This window comes from Stenella coeruleoalba (assembly GCF_951394435.1).
Source record: "Stenella coeruleoalba genome assembly, chromosome: 3".
NCBI classification, from domain to species: domain Eukaryota; kingdom Metazoa; phylum Chordata; class Mammalia; order Artiodactyla; family Delphinidae; genus Stenella; species Stenella coeruleoalba.
The window spans coordinates 61,753,480-61,772,756 of NC_137148.1; the positions used below are offsets into that span (position 1 = coordinate 61,753,480).

Below are 19,277 nucleotides of genomic sequence, written 5' to 3' on the forward strand. Positions count from 1 at the left end.
TTCTCTATCCATTCGTCTGCTGATGGTTCTGGGCCTTCTGGTGGTCTGGGCTGTGTCCCATGGCAGCTGGCCTACTGGTGGGCAGGGCCAGGTCCTGGCACTAATAAGCTAGAGAGAAGATTCCAGAATGGTGCTTGCCAGCACCAGTGTCCTCGTGACAGAAGGAACTCCCCAAAACGGCTGCCACCAGCATCTATTGATATGTCCCCAGAGTGAGACCCAGCTGGCTCCTCCCTCTCTGGGAGGCTCTTCAAGAAGTAAGGGGGTCGACCCAGGCTCCTTTCAATTACTGCTTTTGCCCTGGCTCTCAGAGCAGGTGACATTTCGTGTGAGCCCTTTGAGAGAGGGGTCTCTGTTTCCTACCGTGCTCTGCCTCTCCTGAAAGCAAGCCCTGTTGGCCTTCAAAGCCAGATGTTCTAGGGGGCTCATCCTCCCTGTGCAGGACTCCCAGGATGGGGAGCCTGAGGTGGGGCTTGGACACCTCACTCCTTGCGGAGAACCTCTGCATTGTGATTTTCCTCCCGTTTGTGGGTTGCCTGCACAGGGGTGTGGGTCTTGACTATACTGCGACTCCGCCCCTGCTCCATGTCTTGCTGTGCCTCCTTCTTTATACCTCTAGCTGCAGAAGATCTTCTTTGCTGGTCTTCAGGTCGTTTCATCAATAGCTGCTCTGTAAATAGTTGTAATTTTGGTGAAGCTCGTAGGAGGAGGTGAGCTGAAGGTCTTCCTCCTCTCCCATCTTGGTCACACCCCCTTTCTCTTGACAGTTTTAAGATCTCTCATACTTAGGATTTGCTCTTTCACTATAGTGTGCCTAGGTGTTAACTTTTAAAACATCTGGTTTGGGTTTTGGAGTTTGGAGTCTGAGAATCAGTGTCCTCACGTTCCCTCTGAACACTGACTCTCCCTCATTCTCTCTGTTTGCTTCCTGTGGAGCTCTCAATTGTACCTTCTCACTCTATTCTCATTTCTCTTAAGGTCTCGTATTTTCCTTTTTTTCATCTTTCTGCTACATTCTGTGCAGTTTCTTTCTTTTTCTCCTTTTTTTTGTTTTTTACATCTTTATTGGATTATAACTGCCCCACAATGTCATGCTACTCTCTGCTGTACAACAGTGAATCAGCCACATGTATACATATATCCCCTCCTTCCTGAACCTCCCTCCCGCTCTCCCCATCCCACCTCTCTAGGGGCTCACAAAGCACTGAGCTGAGCTCCCTGTGCTATGCAGCAGCTTCCCACTAGCTATCTGTTTTACACATGGTAGCGTATATATGTCACTGCTACTCTCTCACTTCTTCCCAGCCTCCCCTCCCCGCCCCGTGTCCTCAGGTACGTTCTCTACAACCTGTGTGGTTTCTTTAGACACACTTCTGTTTCCCTAATTATCTCTTCACCTTTGTGTAGTCTGCTGTTTCACACTTGTCTATTAAATTTATAATTCTAATTATTATAGTTTTCATTTCTGTAAGTTCCATTTGTATCATTTTAAAAGATATTTGGTCAATTCTTATAGTCTCTTGTTGCCTAGTCATGCGTTTATTACCTTCTTTTATTTCTTTATTAAGCATATCTATTTTATATTTTGCATCTGATAATTCCAGTATCTCTGATCTTACTTTGTAGTTTGTATATCTGTGGATCCTTGCTCATGGTGGCTTGCTTCCTTCTGTGTTTAAGTCATGAGCCAATGTTACTTGGAACTTGAGCTGTGAAAATTCTTTGAAGCCTGGTTTTTTTTGTTTTTTAATTTTTATTTATTATTTTTGGCTGTGTTGGGTCTTTGTTGCTGTGCGGAGGCTTTCTCTAGTTGCGGCGAGCGGGGGCTACTCTTCGTTGCGGTGCGCGGGCTTCTCATTGTGGTAGCTTCTCGTTGCAGAACACGGGCTCTAGGTGCACGAGCTTTAGTAGTTATGGCACATGGGCTCAGTAGCTGTGGCTCGCAGGCTCTAGAGCACAGGCTCAGTAGTTGTGGTGCACGGGCTTAGCTGCTCCACGGCATGTGGGATCTTCCTGGACCAGGGCTTGAACCCGTGTCCCCTGCATTGGCAGGCGGATTCTTAACCCCTGCGCCACCAGGGAAGCCCTGAAGCCTGGTTTTAAAGTGTGTTCCTCTACTTTTGCCAGGTACTTGAGGTCACTACCAACCTGGGATATCTGGAAATGAAAATTTCAACTTGGAATATTTTATCTGTATTGGTAGTGTAAAACCTGGTCCCAAGTCTGCAAGGTGGTAGGTTTATGATTAGGAGTTCTCAGGGAAGATTTCTTTCTTTCTTTTTTTTTTTTTTCTCCTTCCCTATCCAGAGTCAAGGGCAAGACAGGCAAGTATTCATACTATTTCTTTCTGTGAAGCTGCTTTTCTGCTTATCCACTGAGAATGTTGCTTTTTAGGAAGTCCTGGCTTTATGCGGTGATCACAGATTGATTTTACCTTATACGGGCTCCCAAGCTTTGTCTCCAGCTTATTGAATCCTGGTGATTTTGTTAGTGGTATGGCATCAAGGCTCTTCTTCGGATTCGTGGTTTTTCCTACTTTCTGCCCTCTCAGGATTTCCTATCAGCTTAGTCATGTATTTACAATATTATTTAAATAAATTTGATTCAGCATTTTCAGGTACTGCGTATCAGGGGTGTCACTACAGATGTGTGGTCTGCTGTGTTGCCATAAATGGAAGTGTTTAGTGGATTGTTTTAATTTTCTTTTTGTTCATATGTGCAGAAGTGAAAAGTTGGAAAAGAATTTGGAGCCATCATTAGAATAGGTCTTTAATCATTATGACAAGAGCTATACTTGGCTTGAGGTGGCTAATCATGCGTGTTGTGGCTGATGAAAATACTGGGTTCCAGAGCTGGACAGAGATTTCGCTTGCACTGGCAAATTTGAAGAAATTGTCAGCTATCAGCTTAATATCAGTGGTATTAGAGATTTGTGCTTCTCCAGTAATTCTCATGATTGCTATACCACAAGCAACTATTACCTCGAATATATCAAATACTAGCTCTAAACTAGCCTTCATTCTTATCTGGTAATTCTTCATACTTAATACTTCATTTGTTACTTAAAGCAGTAAAGAATTTATAGTATGGTTTCAACTGGGTGAATTCTTGAGTCATTTCTGTGTGCTTTTCCTGAAGTGTGCTACCCAACTAACTTTGCCAGGCGTTTTACTCGGTCATTGTTTTGTTGTTGCCACTTATTTAAATCAAGAGAGTGATACTTTCGGGCCATGATTTTCTAGTTGGAGAATAGTTAGGATTGATCAGCTTCAGTTTTTCTGCCTATTAATATGAAATATTGGAGTGGGAGAACAGGCAATTGGAATAGAGAATTTACAGTTCTTTCGGTGATAAAAATTATAGTGGAGATAAAAATACAAGAAAAAGCTTTACATCCCACTATTCAGCAACAATCACTGTTAACATATTGATACATTTTAAAATAAAAAATTGGGATTATACTGTATATACAATTTTGTTTAATAACATAATTTTTTTATGTATTTTATTTTTGGCTGCATGGGGTCTTGGTTGTGGCATGCTGGATCTTTTGTTGTGGTACGCAGCTTCTCTCTAGTTGTGGCACGCGGGCTCAGTAGTTGTACTCAGTAGTTGCAGCATGCGGGCTCTCTAGTTGTGGTGCGCGGGCTCCGGAGTGCATGGGCTCTGTAGTTGTGGCATGTGGGCTCTCTAGGTGTGACTCGCATGCTCAGTAGCGGCACGCGGGCTTAGTTGCCCCACGGCATGTGGGATCTTAGTTCCCCGACCAGGGATCAAACCCACGTCCCCTGCATTGGAAGGCGGATTCTTAATCACTGGACCACCAGGGAAGTCCCATAACTTATAACTGATACAAGCTTTCCCCATTTCATATTCTTTCAAAACTTTTAAATAGCTGCATAATATATTCTCCTATGGGTGGATCATAATTTAATTTGTCTATATTTTATCTACTGTTGGACATTTGGGGGTATTTCTAACTTTTTTTTTGCTTTTACAAATAATGCTGTAGGGAGTACTTTGGCATACACACATTTGTGCAAACCTTGGATTATTTCTGTATATTTTTTAAGAGTAGCTATTTATGGGGCTTCCCTGGTGGCGCAGTGGTTAACAATCCGCCTGCCAATGTAGGGGACACGGGTTCAAGCCCTGGTCCGGGAAGATCCCACATGCTGCAGAGCAACTAAGCCCGTGTGCCACAACTACTGAGGCTGCGCTCTAGAGCCCGCGAGCCACAACTACTGAGCCCGTGTGCCACAACTACTGAAGCCCGCGTGTCTAGAGCCCGTGCTCCACAAGAGGAGCCAATGCAGTGAGAAGCCTGTGCACTGCAACGAAGAGTAGCCCCCGCTTGCTGCAACTAGAGAAAGCCTGCACGCAGCAATGCAGACCCAATGCAGCCAAAAAAATATATATATATATTTATAAAAAAAGAAAAGAGTAGCTATTTATGGGTCATAGGGTATAAATACTTAAATGCCTCTTAAACATGATGTCAAATTGTGCTCCAGGATTATTATATGAACTAGTTTATATTCCCATTATCAGTGTGTGAGAAATGCCCATTTTACCACATCTTTCCCAAAATGTGGTAGTAGTCTTATGGTAATAATCATTTAAAAAATAAATTAGGTGAAAGTTGAATTTCTTTGATTACTGGTGAGGTTGACATTTTGAATATATTTTTTGTTTTTATAAATTTTTTAATTAATTTTATTTTTGGCTGCGTTGGGTCTTCGTTGCTGTGCATGGGCTTTCTTCTAGTTGCGGTGAGCGGGGGCTACTCTTCGTTGTGGTGCGCGGGCTTCTCATTGAGGTGGCTTCTCTTGTTGCGGAGCACGGGCTCTAGGCACACAGGCTTCAGTAGTTGTGGCATGCGGGCTCAGTAGTTGTGGTTCACAGGCTCTAGAGTGCTCAGTAGTTGTGGCACACGGGCTTAGTTGCTCCGCGGCATGTGGGATCTTCCTGGACCAGGGTTCAAACCCGTGTCCCCTGCATTGGCAGGCGGATTCTTAACCACTGCCCCACCAGGGAAGTCCAGTCATCTATATTCTATGTACTGTATTATTTCTAATATCTTTATAGTTTCCTTGTTTTTTTCTTTTTGCATTGAACTTTAATCCATTTGGAATTTATTCCAAATAAATTGTTAAGATATGGGATCTGATTTTTTTTTCTCCCAAACATTTAAATAATTGTCCCAGCACCATTTATTGATATCTTTTCTTTTCCCACTGATTTGAAAAACTGTCTTGATCATATGCTTTAATTTTTATATACATCATCATTGTGTATATACAGTGATGAGTGATATGAGTGATATGTCACTGTTTTTTTATATTTCTTGATTACTAGTGAGGTTGAACCATTAGTTCCTATGTTTATTGGCCATTCCTGTTTTCTCTTCTTTGTTTTGCCTGTTCAGATATTTTGCCCATTTTCCTATTAGTAGTTTGTATTTTTATGGATTTGTAACAGTTCTTCCTGTATTCTGAGTAGCAATACTTTTTGTTAAAGCTATTATAACCAATTTTTCCTAGTCTGTTATTTGACTTTTCACTTTGACAGATTCAACTATACTGAAATTTAATAACAATCTTAACTTTATGGTTTATGTGCTTGCTAACCTTAATTTTACAAATACTTATTGATCATTTACTGTGTTCCAGGCACCGTTTTAGGTACTTGGGATACATCATAGATAGGATACACAAAGATTTCTATAGCTTATATTTGAGAAGCTCTTATGTACCCTGAGTTCACGAAAATATTCATGTATATTTTTTTCCTAAAAGTGCTTAAAGTTTGCTTTTTCACTTTTAAGTCATTCATCCACCTGGAATTTATTTTTGTATGTAATGTCAAGTAGGAAATCTAGTTTAATTGTTCCATCTGGTTAACCAGTTATCTCAGAACCATTTATTGACTAATACATTATTTCTCCACTGTTTTGTGGTGGACCTCTGTTGGGTATCAAGTTTTGTTTCTGTTTCCCTACTGTTTATTGGTATATTTCTTATCTTTGGCATCTGTACCACACTGTTTATTACTATATTAAGTCTTGATATTATAGGTTTGCCTACCTTACTCTTCTTGAGAATTGTTTGACCTATTCTTAGCTCTTGGCATTTCCATATGAATTTTAGAATCAGCTGTACTCCATTTCTATCTTTGGTTGTGTCTGGCTTCCTTTTCAGGGCTGCTGTTTGCTGTGTCAGAATAAAATCAAGCTGCATTGGTGGTGTCTTCTGACTTTAATAGTTCTTCTGATCTTTGAACTTCCCTTTGCAGCTGCTTGCTTGTATGTTTTCTCTCTCTTTTTTTTTCTTTTCTTTTCCTTTCCCTTTCTTCTTGTCCTATTTTTCTTATGGCCATTTTAAAGAATGCTTAAAATTATTTTCTAACTGAAAAAAACAGTATAATGGGGAGAGAAGGGAATTAATAGAGAAGTGTATAAAGCAAAAGGTGCAAATCCCTTTGATAGTTTGCTAAGACATCCCAGAGATTTTTCTGGACATATACAAATGTGTGTTCATAAAAGAAAAAAATTTGGTCATATGCATGCTGTTCTGTAGTTGGCTTTATTTCATTTAGTATTTAAAAGGGCATCCTCCTGTAGAACTAACTAATTCCTTTTGATGACTGCATTGTATATATATATATAGTAATTTAACCAATTCCCCTTTGATGGATTTGTAGATATCTACCTACTTTTTGAACTTGCAGCTACTTTCACGTACTGTTGATCGTCACTGGCAAAGTGGAGGTTGTGCAGTTTATTTTCCATCTCCCTAATGTCTCCCCTCTTATTCTTTTCAAGGAGTATTAGTGGGGTTCTGCCAGGACCTCTCCTATTTACTTTTTAAGGGCACTGGCACATAGCTTTGTTAGGTGGGAAGAGTTGACAGCCTAGTTGACAGTTAACCTTGGTGTAAATTCTTCAGTTTGGTGCTATCTGTATTTTACTAAAAAAACATACTTGAAGGTTTTTTGTTTTCGTTTTGTTTTGTCTTGAATGCATAGTGTTCTGGAGGAGAGTGCTAACAGTGTCGTGTCAGAGGTAGCAGCCACATTGAAGAGTTAAGAAGTGAGTGAGCTTGAGAAAATGGAGATGAAGAGCTTCACTAGCTCTTTACTGCACACTGGATTATGAGAATTCAGGGGAGGAAGTGAGGCAGTTCTTGCCACTTTGGTTTTTATTAGTGTTACACTTTTTGAAAGAAGTTGAAGTTGGATTTCTATGTTATGTAATTTGTCCTTTTCTTAATCTTCCTAGCCTCCACCGGGCAATGTGAAAATGCCTAATGTACCCAGTACACAACCAGCAATAATGAAACCAACAGAGGAACATCCGGCTTATACACAGATTGCAAAGGTTAGTTCATGTTACATGTGTAAATGCATATTGGAAATTACAATATCAATAACATTTGCTTTCAGAGCAGAATAATTCTTTGTATAGTGCATTCCTTATTGTTTAATTTTTAACTCACTTTTGAGTCTGGTTTAGCTTGCTTCTCAATCCTGTAATACTCATACCTCTTTTTCAGCTTATAGCATTTGCTTTACTCCATTATTAGCAGTTATTGAATTCATTCATCATCTTGGTGTATAATTTATGTAGAGAAATTTTTATTGCTTTTGGTCTCACGTTTTAATGCACAATTCCATTAAAGTAACAATGATATATCAATAGATATTATTGGAAGAGAGTTATGATGGCTAAGCAAAGCACAGTGGTAGGAAGTAGGAGGTGGCAAAAATACCAAGAAAAAAGGAGATGAATAGGATGCCTGGTATTACGTAAAGTCAGATGGAGTTATAAACCAGAATTTCTTAACCATATCCTCCTTTCACTTCATTATCTTATAAAATATAAGATATTATATAATATTCCTGCATTGGGAACCTTATGTACCATTTAACCCAATTCATAAGAGCCAATTCAGTTGCCCTTTTCTCCATCTGTCTGTTTTCCTCAGCTGTTCTCTTTGTCTCAGTCCCTCACTCTCGTTTAGGCACAGAGTTCACCTTAATTTCATTTTCCCAATTACCTTACGATTTTTTTTAACATCTTTATTGGAGTATAATTGCTTTACAATGGTGTGTTAGTTTCTGCTGTATAACAAAGTGAATCAGCTATACATATACATATATCCCCATATCTCCTCCCTCTTGCGTCTCCCTCCCACCCTCCTTATCCCACCCCTCTAAGTGGTCACAAAGCACCGAGCTGATCTCCCTGTGCTATGCGGCTCCTTCCCACTAGCTATCTATTTTACATTTGGTAATGTATATATAAGTCCATGCAACTCTCACTTCATCTCAGCTTACCCTTACCCCTCCCTGTGTCCTCAAGTCCTACCTTAGAATTTTAACTGCTTTTACTGACAGAATTTTTTCTTGTCCTAATGGGCCCAACATTTCTACCGTGGGTTTTCATAACCAAAAGGCCAAAATGGGCGAAATATTTCCATAATATTTTCTGAAACTGTAATCTTTAGTGAATTCCTATATTGTGGAAAGAGCATTTGAATTAGGTTTCTAGCATAGTAGAGAAGTAGGAGTATAGTAGAAGCAGAAGTAGAAATGTTGCTGTATTTTATACTTCTGACAATGTATTCCCTTATTTTTTGTTTAGGAGCATGCCTTGGCCCAAGCTGAACTTCTTAAACGCCAGGAAGAACTAGAAAGAAAAGCAGCAGAATTAGATCGTCGAGAACGAGAAATGCAAAATCTCAGTCAACATGGTAATATCCAAAGAAATTTCAAATAAAAATAACTTTAAAATTCTTTAAAATTTTAAGCTTTTGCACTAGCTCTAGATCCTTTGGTTTGTGGATATAAAGCTCTGCCCTGTTATTCTAGCAAGGAGGTCAGACATGGCAGATTTTCTACCTGATGCTCTGTGGCTCTCTGATCTTGGCTGATTTACATAGTGTTTTGATTAGAACAGTGTTAGCCTCTGAATGCAAATATGATGATTTCGGTTTATTGTAAGGTCAGGAGTCTTTGATTCTGCTCTTGGGCCTTTACCTCGGTCTGTTAAAGCTTTATGAGCACATGGTAGTGTGCCCTATGTTTGACTGCATTTAACTCTTAACTTCTGGTTTATTCAGACCAGTTTCAAATTAATCTGCCCCTGTCCTCACAAGTATATCCGTATATGTCAAACCAAGTTTAAAAAAAAAAAAAAAGCTTCTGTGGTGAGGTGACTCTAGGAAGCCTGGGGTATTCTGATGATGCCAAAGAAATAAGTAAGTGGTGAATTTTGATTATGTCCTATGAAATTCATTCAGGCTGTGACTACCAAAAGTCACTTCAAGGGAGTAGCTTAGGGAAAGCTAGCAAGTGTCTGGGTAAGAAGCGATGAGAGAACTAGACAAGTCATTGTGAGTATGTCTGGATAGTGATGGAGTGACAATGTTAGGACAGTGATAACATTCAGTGATACTGAACTATTTCTTCCTTAACCTAGAATGTGTAAGTCTAGGGCCTCAGGAGGACACATTTATCCTGGGCCATTTTCTTGCTTCCAACATCAGAGACAGCATCTGTGAAAGGAGAAACTAGAGGTTTAATTGAGATCAATATTTCTGAAATACATGTAACGAAAATCTGTCCTGTTCCCTTAGCTTTGACTAATACAAATTACTTCTATGAGAGATGTTTTAGTAAATGAAGTAGTTATGAAGTGTGGTAAATTAAGAGACTTGCCGTATGTTATACACTTAAGTACTTTTCATCTGTTAGCTCATTTCATCCTCAGTACAATTCTGTGAAGGGTGCTGAGTTCTTCTCACTTTACAGATGTAGAAACAAAGTCTTCAGCAGGTTGGATAAGTTGCCCAAGCCCTCCTAGCCAGTAAGTGTCTAGGAGCTTCTATTGATAGTTTCAGAGCCTTTGTTCTTTACTACTATTCTCTGCTTCTCGAGTAGTATGAGACTTGTATGAGAAATGAAAGAACAACATGTAGTTTGAAAAGAATGATAAAACAGTGGAGACATGTTGGGAAGAATCAGAAATAGAGGACGCTTTTTTCCCACTATGAAGAATTTCCTGGTCTATGAAAAAGTATGTAAAATCTAATCTTTGTAAGTGTGGGATATAATATCTAAAATGAGAAAATGGCCTTTAGGCGCTATTTTTACTCTCTGTTTTCAATGTTTTGACTTCTTTAATTTTAGTTTTTTATTTCCCCACACCACTTCCCAAGCCTTATTTTCAGTCTAGTTTCTTTAAATAGACACATTTTCTCTCCTTACACATGGAATTTGTTTTTTCCCTAGGTTTTTGAAGGTGCTATAATTCCTCAGCTTCTTTCTCATGACTGTTTTGTATTTTCACATAGTTTTATGCTTTTCTTACATGTGTCTTTTGGACATTATTTTTTTCAGACTTGGAGATTTCCAAATTTGATTCTTTGGTACTGGTTATCTTATGTTTCTTTATGGAGTTAACAGTAGAAAACTTTGAAAGATTCAGAAGCTGGTCTTCCCTCTCCACATGCGTTAGGAGTTATATTTAAAAATTGAAGACGTGGAGGAGGAAATCTGTAGGGACTTAAAAACTTCATGGCCTTCATGTGAGAGCCAGAGTCTTGGGACTTTGAAATAAATCTCTTTTTAGGGCAGAGTCACAGGATATGTCCCTGTGCTCTTTTTTCTTTTCTTGTTTCAACTTACATAAGTGGTATGACACTGGAAAATTATTTTACCATGTAATGAGTTCTAAATTGATATTTTGGGAAAAGTTTTAAAAATAAAAAGCTTGGTTTTCAGAGTTGTAGGAATGTAGAGATACAGTGTTATATTTTTGAAACACCTATTAAAAGAATAGATAATATTCTTCTTTATTATGAAACAAATAATTACATGCAAAAAGAATAGCACATATTTGTCCTTATATAAATAACTTTGTTTTTTTATTTGCAGGCAGAAAAAACAATTGGCCACCTCTTCCTGACAATTTTCCTGTGGGACCTTGTTTCTATCAGGATTTTTCTGTAGACATTCCTGTGGAATTCCAAAAGACAGTAAAGATTATGTACTACTTATGGATGTGTGAGTATAGAACAAATTATATATTTATTTGAAAAAGTTTATATTTTATTCTCAAAATCTACATTTTTAAAACTCATATAAAGGTAGTATCATAAGTTGGTCTTTTCCTATAGATATTTTAATTTTGAGTGAATCATGTTGTATTTAGGTGTGTCAAAATTGTATACTATGTGACAATCTAAGTTCTTAGCTGAGGAAGACCTGTATATTGAGAACTGGCATTCTTTTGAGGAAAGGACTTCCCTATCATACAGTAGAATTTTCAATGATCCTTTCTCCCTGCAAAATGTTATCGAGGCAATATTTGCTTTGAAAAAATTACTCATATGATTTTTATGCAAATGAAGGCTATTAAAGCATTATGACTTTTTAAAAGGGGCATAAAATATTGAAATATTATAAACTATTTTTCTTAGAGCTTTGAGCACAATTTACTTTCCATTTTCAAGTGGTGAGGAATACTTTTATTATTGGAAGTGCCTAATTAATATAGGATGTTTCATTAAATAGAACGTTAGGACATACATTTTAGGCTGTGATGTTCACATTGCTTTGAATATAATTATGACACATGGAGTATTCAAACTAAATGTCAACCTTTTACCAGTTTTTTGTATGTACACAGAATTCCCACTTATTCTGTTGCATTTTTATTCCAAACAGCAGTCTCAGCCCCATTTAACATCATTGTGTCAGTAGGAGAGGTAGCTGTCATGACTTCTCATCTGCACAGTTGCTGGGTTAATGGACACATTGTGGAGTAAACTCTCATTGGAGGAAATTTGTATGTTCTTACTGTATGATTAGGGAGCCTCCCTCCACCACATATATGAGATCATTTTCCTCAAAATCTTTTAGGAGTATTCTTCACATTTGTGAAACTGCTTTGGAATATGAGAAATGATTCCTTATGGATAGTACATTTTTAACTCTTAGTTTCTTTTGAGTTATGTTGTTAATCTGATTTCTTTGGTTAATCCTGAGTGTCAGTAGTATTACATATTTTTATTTTTAAAGGTTTTGATTTCATATATGTCCATATTAAACAACTCTTATTTAATCAATAAATCATAAAATATATGTAGATTATAAAATAATTATTTTCTTAATGAGCAGAAATTGGCCTCACATTTTAAGTATAAGTTCTTTGACTTTAGTGAAAAAACACTTTAAATGGGGGAGATGGGTGTTGGAAGAAAATTCTATAAGGAATTTAGTAAATAGAGATTGAATGGGGAAGATGATTAATTTTAACTGAATGGTTAACTGCTTTACCAATGCTGATTGTTTCAAAATAGGTCTGTTTTGTCTTAGAAATATATAACTTTCTGAGGTTCTTAGAAATAATATAGTTGGCTATAGTTTTTCCTAGCCCTATTCAGTTTGCAGATCTGTTAACTATTCAAAGAGGGCTCAAGATTCCATCCAGTTAAGGTTCCAATTTGAAGAAGCATTACCTGGAACAAAGTAGGATCTAGTGCTAGTTCAGCACTATCTCTAAATTTCATAGAATATAGGTTGTTTTAATAAATTATTTTCAAGAAGTGTCATCTTGTTACTGATTTTGGAGTTGACTGATGCTTTCACATTGTACTAATAATTATAACAAGAGATAACATTTATGGAGGATTTATCAATACTTTGTGCCAGGCACAGAACTAATCACTTTATATACATTATGTTATTAACTCTTAACCATGTTATGAAGCAGCTACTATATTATCTAGTATTATAGATTGGGAAACTAAAGCTTAGAGAATTTGAGGTAACTTGTCCAAGATTACACAGCAAGTAAGGTTGGGGTTGGATAGCTTGACTCTAGATCCCAGCGTCTAGATTTCCATGTTATACCACCTACAAAGTACCAAAATAAAGAAGTAATTTACATTTTAAACCCAAATATGATGAAGTTATGGTTTCAAAGTTACCTTACTTGAAGCAAATAATTTTCACTCTAAAGGAACTGAAGCAATTAGAAATACCGCTATGAAATGAATCTCAACCTCTTTGAGTATACTCTTGAATTTAAAGAGAAAGAAAAATATCCAGCTACATTAAAGACCACTTAGTGAGGAAGATAATATATTGTCCTAAATTTGTTTATTTTAGGTATCTATATTGTAATGCAGAACTTAGCAAGAAGAGTAATAGTTGCAAATTTAGATTCTAGTGACAGTTGCGAATTTAGGTCCACTAATACCAGATTTGAGTGCTTAATAAAGCAAATTGAAATTTTATAAGAAGGAGGGTCATTCAACTTGGAAATCATGTAAATGAAATGGCCTAAAATTTTCTTTAGTGTTTTACCTACACTTGGAATCCACCAAGTGGATTGGAATTGGATTGAAATTAGCAACATAGAATCATGCATTTCACATTACCTTGCCTTTCTATGTGTTTTTTGATCTCTATGTAAGTGTACTGATTGTTTAGTAAGTAGGCCTAGATGCTTCCTCTTCATTGGGGTACAAACAAATGACCTATTATTGATCATGGTTGTTGGTTACTATGAAAACACATATAGAAAAAATTTTAATAGATTACACAAAATTTAATTGATATTTTTATCTATACTTGGAAGAATTTTTGTGAACTTTAAAATACTCATACCGATATAGTCTGTCTTTTTTTTCTTAAACAGATTAGGAGATAAACCTTGAAAAGTTATTTCTTTGGAGGTTGAAATTTGAGTTAGAATGTTCTGAACATTTAAAACTTTTTTAGGCAATTGGATGCCATTTAATATTACAGAATAATATCTCACAATCTCTTGAATTCTGTTTTTAAGCCCTTAACAGAACTACTTTTATTTCGAGGTGAAGGATTTTGAGTAAATTTATTAGTAAGCTAGCTTTCATGAGTTAGAAATCCTAATGGGAATAAGTAAGTCTTTCCTGTGTAGTAGAATGGGGTGGAATTTTAAAGCTGGAAGAGCCTCCTGCATTTCTCCTGCTGAAAAATTGAAATGCACAGAGGTTGATTAGCTCGATATTATATCACTATAACCCAGGTGTTTTCATTCCTCCTCTGGAGCTCTTTCTCCTTCTGTGGAGTGTGTGTGTTTATCTGGTTGTTAGATGAGAGCAAATTTAGAGGCATCCTAGAATGTGTTTATACCTTGTTTCATTAAGTATTAATTTTATTTGATTAATAATTTAAAGAGATTTTAAAGTTTTTTTTAATGTATGTTGATTTTTAAAATTTACATTCACTTGGTTTTCCCTTTGTTATTTTTAATTAAAGTAGTGGCTTGTATATTTTTATTGTATTGGTAGTTTACATTAAACAGTATTTTAACTTTTGAAATAATTTCTTTCTTGTAATAAATTCAGCCTGTGAATAAATTAAAAAAATTCTTTAAAAAGTTATTAATTATAATGGGTAAATGTTGTTCTTTAGGATCATGGTGTCCTTAGATGTTACTCAGATTTTTGGGTTTTGGTCTGTCAGGGAAAGTAATTACTAACAGTACAGGAAGAATTTGCCAAGATCTATTTGTGTTAACGAAAAGAAAGATCTGCCACAGCAGGTAAAGTGCATCATAGTAAACTTCTTTTTTTTTTTTTAAATTAGTGTAATCCCCTACCAGAACATTGTTTTTAATCCCAGGACCTTAAAAAGTGGACAGCTTTATGAAGATGAGTTAATAATCCTTATAGATTGACTGTATAGTCACTGGAAGTTTCTGCTGTGTTAGTATTTTTAGTCCAATGATTCGAATTAATTTTATTGCTTAAAAATGTTACAGTGAGATTGCGCAGGGCACGTCTCTATTTTCTCTTCTCTTGTGTAGTTCACACTGCGAGGAGCCTGCAGCCCCATTCTGTAAAAATTATAGTTCTGAGTGTAGGATCTTTTTCCTCTCAAGTCCCGGTTCTTTTCCTGGCAGCCACTATTTTTCTGCTTGGGCCTTGAGTCAAGAGACACATCACATGTCATCACATGTTTCCTTCCCAGGGGAGAACCCCTTAAGGTTGTGCGTCTCTGGTTTAGCTGTGTAATTGCCCATTAGGAGAGGGCCAAAAGAATTTTTGCCAAACAGTGCATGTATTAGGACTCTTCTACCTGTGAATACTCTGTTTTCAAATCAGACATGTAAGAAATAGCAACAATGTTTTGAAAAATACTAAATGGAAACATGGGGTAGAATACACTTGCTCTTAGGAAGTATTTTTTCATTTATAATTTTTGTTGAATGAACACATAAATTGAATGTAAACATTTCTTTTCTATTTTGTTTTTTGATTCCACAGTCCATGCTGTAACACTGTTTCTAAATATCTTCGGATGCTTGGCTTGGTTTTGTGTTGATCCTCCAAGAGGGGTTGATTTTGGATTGAGTATCCTGTGGTTCTTGCTTTTTACTCCTTGTTCATTTGTCTGTTGGTACAGACCACTTTACGGAGCTTTCAGGTAAAATGTGTGTACTTTAAAATATGCTCTTTAAAACCTGTGAAGTAAATAATTTGTAGTACACCTTAAAGGGAAAAGTGACATATTTTCATTTTTCATATTTTTTATTATTGTATAATATACCTTCAGAAAAGTCCGTATATAACATCTCTGTGTATTAAGTCCGTATATAACATGCTCTTGTATTCATTTGACTTTGTAACAAATAATATCCCATTCTTTTCTCCCACTTGAGAAAAAGATCAAACATGAAAATGAATGAGGGAAAAATGAGAACAATCTTAGGTCTTAGTATTTGTAAAAGATTCTATTCCATATGATACATTTGACTTTAAAGAAAATTTTACTTTTTATTCTCCCCTTCAGAAAAAATCAGGAGTGGTGATTACAGCCTAATTTTTAAATGAACCTAGGTAGCCTAGGTAGGGTGAATATACATGTGATATTTAAAGTGAGTCACTTTTCACCTGGCAAGTTGGTAATTATTTTCTGTGGAAATTCATTTTTGGTTTTTCAAAATGCAGTAACGTTTTAAAACTGTTTAGACTATAAGATTAACTATACTACTTTGCATGGTATATTTTAATCAACGGTTAGGATTAACATTTCTTAAATGCGTGTTCTGTGGGGTATTACTAGGTGTTGTAGAAAAAAAAGTTCATTAGCTTAAGTTTGGGAACAGTGGGATAATAAAATTAAATAAGTTTCTTCATTTCAGAATTTCTTAGACTTCTTTAAGAGCCTCATGTGCTTTGTGATATGACCATGGAACCATTATTTGTGCGTGTGTGTTGAGTACCTTGTTGGACTCTTGCTTTAGGAAATAAACATTGGGAGATGCTGATTTAGATGATAGCCCTAGATGAGTCCATGTATTCAATTGTTTATCAACTTATTTTTATTTGAGTAAACTCATTTATGAATAATAAACCTCTTTCAGCTCTCATGTATGAGGAGCAGCATTACTAGGAAATAGGCATGTATTGTGCAGATGATATATTAGGGAAATTAGAGGGCCACATTCAGTTGTTTAACTTTTTTTCACTATTTGAACAAAAAATTTCTTTGATTATTCAGAATGTGTATCACCACCCCCATCCCCCAAAGCCCTGCCAAATGAAATTAGAAACGCAGATAGGTAAACAGAAAACGAAAAAGAAGGAGAAGGGGGAAGATTAGGGAATTTGGAGAAAAAAGATGTCATTCAACAGAAAACTAAATTGGTTAGAAATGGAATGAAGGGAAGAAAATAGATGGGAGGAGGGAAAGGGAGGAAAATCTTTGGATCTAATGGAACATGAGAGGTTGGTTATCAAGGAATGGGGAGGGGCACCCCTATAGATGTAGGTTGGAGAAGAATAAAAGGGACCTATTTACTCCTTGCGTGAACAGGAGGAGAGTTACTGCTGCTCTTTTCCTTGTTATCTAAGTCTGGCTCACAAGTTTTTTAATTTTTTGACATGTGGCCTCTGCTTGCCTACTTCCATCGTGTTACCAGTGTATCTGTAATGATGCTTGTGGGTGGGAATGGGGATGTCTTTGGGACTTTGAAAATGACCTGAAACTAGAGACTTTGAATTTTAAGTCTTCTGTGACAAATGTAGCCAGAACAAACTATAAAAAGCCAGTTTTCTGCCATTTATCACTTGAAGTCACTTGGTTCCTTTTATTCCCTTTCTTTGCCAGTGGAAATAAAAATGCTTTGTGGAACATTTTTACTTCTGGCATTATTAACCCCTGGGCTAAATTCTTAGCTGCATCTCAACCCTTTAGAGTATATGTATCACAAATATGTTAATTATCTGGGCTTTACTGTTTGGAGCAGAACTGAGAGGAATAGTTTTTTTAGGGGAAAGTTGAAAGTATTTTAAATCATTAATTAATATACCTTCTCAGTGTATAACTTTGGCATTTTCTTCACCCAGATTGCCAGTGGTTTCTGGGTCTGTTAAGTCTCTTCTGAAGTATCTGGTAAAGTTTTTTAAACATCTACTGATGACAGATTTCTCCCTTAAATATGGAAATCTTAAACCAGATACATTGGATATGATTATTTCTATTAAACACAGGGTTTTAAATAGACTTTATGTATTCACGTAAGTGCTTTATTTGAGATCAATTTTGACAGGGATTACTGCCTTCTGAGAAGGGGCAGAGTCACAGGATGTGCAAGTGTTTCATATTCTGTTTCAAGACTGATGATTAAGAAATGAAACACAAGCATCTGAACATATTACGTCAGTAGAAAATGGGTAACTAAAATCTTTTAGGCCAGATGCACATATTTCTTAAACCAAGTTGTTATTGAAAGCATTTAGTTTTTATTAATCAGACTCTGGAGTGAAGCTAAAGTGCTTTTTAAAAGTTTTTCAAGTTTTATTCTTCTCTGGCTAATGATGTATTTGCCTCTATTGCCATATTTAAATACCTACTGTGAACTTGATTTCTTCAGGTTTCCCTAGAAGTGAAGAAAAGAATGGTAAGCAATAAGAAAAACATGGCAGGGATTGATTTTAGAATAAACCAGTCATTGCAAACATACAAGTCAGAGGGACATTAGGTCTGAGAATGTGATCAGATTTTTTTTTAGTTGTCTGGTGAATTTTTCCCCCCCCTTGTAGATAGGTGGTAATTCCAAGTTTCTAGAGTAGCTGTTAGCTTTGTCGTGGGGTGCTGAAAATAACTAGAGGGCATATTAGGAAGTCTTTATTCTAGAATGATCAGTTCTTTGTATTTTGTCCCTTAGTCAGTTGAAGTTGCATTTGTAATTGCCATATATAGTTTATCTCCTTCTTTGCCTCCCTGTTGACTCCTAATCTAAAAGTAAATCCTTTTTAAAGGTTAATAGTTAACTTTGTTATCAAGAATTTGTTGTAGTTTGCTTAATAACATGATGGCTGAGTAAACCTTTGTATATTAACTCTTAAGCTGGGAAGAAAAATATAATTGTTTTAACTGAATTATAAAATACCTTTAGATGGAGTTAAAGTATTTGCTAATAGCTTTAGAGCCTACTGAAAAAATTTAAAGCTACGTTTAAGTGATTATAATCAATAATCTCATATACTAAATCATACTGATAATTACATTTAATGATTTTAAAATGTGATAAAGATTGATTCTCTTTAGGAATAATCATTTTAAAATTAGTTACCATGCATGAGAAGTTGGTTTTCCAGTGTCATCTGAGTTTCTGTTTCAGTATTTCATTTGCAAGTTTGTTATTGAGTTCACTTGATGCTCTTAGGGAGATGTTAAGATAAATAACTAATGATTGTAAGGCAGTTAGAAAATAAGTACTAAGGTTTAAATTAATCATTCACTGAATACATACAGTATATATTAGGCTGGAGATACAAAGAAGACATGGTACTTGCCCTGTAGAAATATATAATATATAAATGAGTTTAAAAGTAGGTATTACTGAAACTTTGGCTAGTAGAATTTATACATTAAAACAGAGTAGTATTCAAACACCCCCAAAATTTGAAATACAGAATAATTTAATACTGGTATCATACCTGTGATATATCTCTAAATAGAAGATCAGTTATTTTCAAGTGAGTCTTCTTGGATTATCTTTTTGAGGATTTAAGTTTTTAATAAACATTCTTCTCTGAAATCAGGAAAAAAAAAACCCCAAGACCTTGTTTTTACTGGAACCATTGAAATATCAGAATGTCCATGAAAAAGATGAGTTTTAAACTGTATAAAATACTGTTCTATATGAATATGACTTCTCTTAGTGTTACTGAACCAAACTTGGGTCCACTCACCTGTGTGCAGTAAAGCCAATC

The 19,277-nt window shown here is 36.1% G+C and overlaps 1 protein-coding gene across 3 annotated transcripts in view; it reads left to right on the plus strand.

Moving 5' to 3' along the window:
- Positions 1 to 19,277, plus strand: part of SCAMP1 (secretory carrier membrane protein 1) — a 105,525-nt gene that overhangs the window by 37,449 nt on the left and 48,799 nt on the right. For all 3 annotated transcript variants that reach the window (XM_079918098.1, XM_079918099.1, XM_079918100.1), the window contains 4 exons: positions 7,280 to 7,378; positions 8,645 to 8,753; positions 10,939 to 11,067; positions 15,321 to 15,480. In XM_079918098.1, the coding sequence (XP_079774224.1) occupies positions 7,280 to 7,378; positions 8,645 to 8,753; positions 10,939 to 11,067; positions 15,321 to 15,480 (497 nt within the window). The remainder of the gene's footprint in view (positions 1 to 7,279; positions 7,379 to 8,644; positions 8,754 to 10,938; positions 11,068 to 15,320; positions 15,481 to 19,277) is intronic.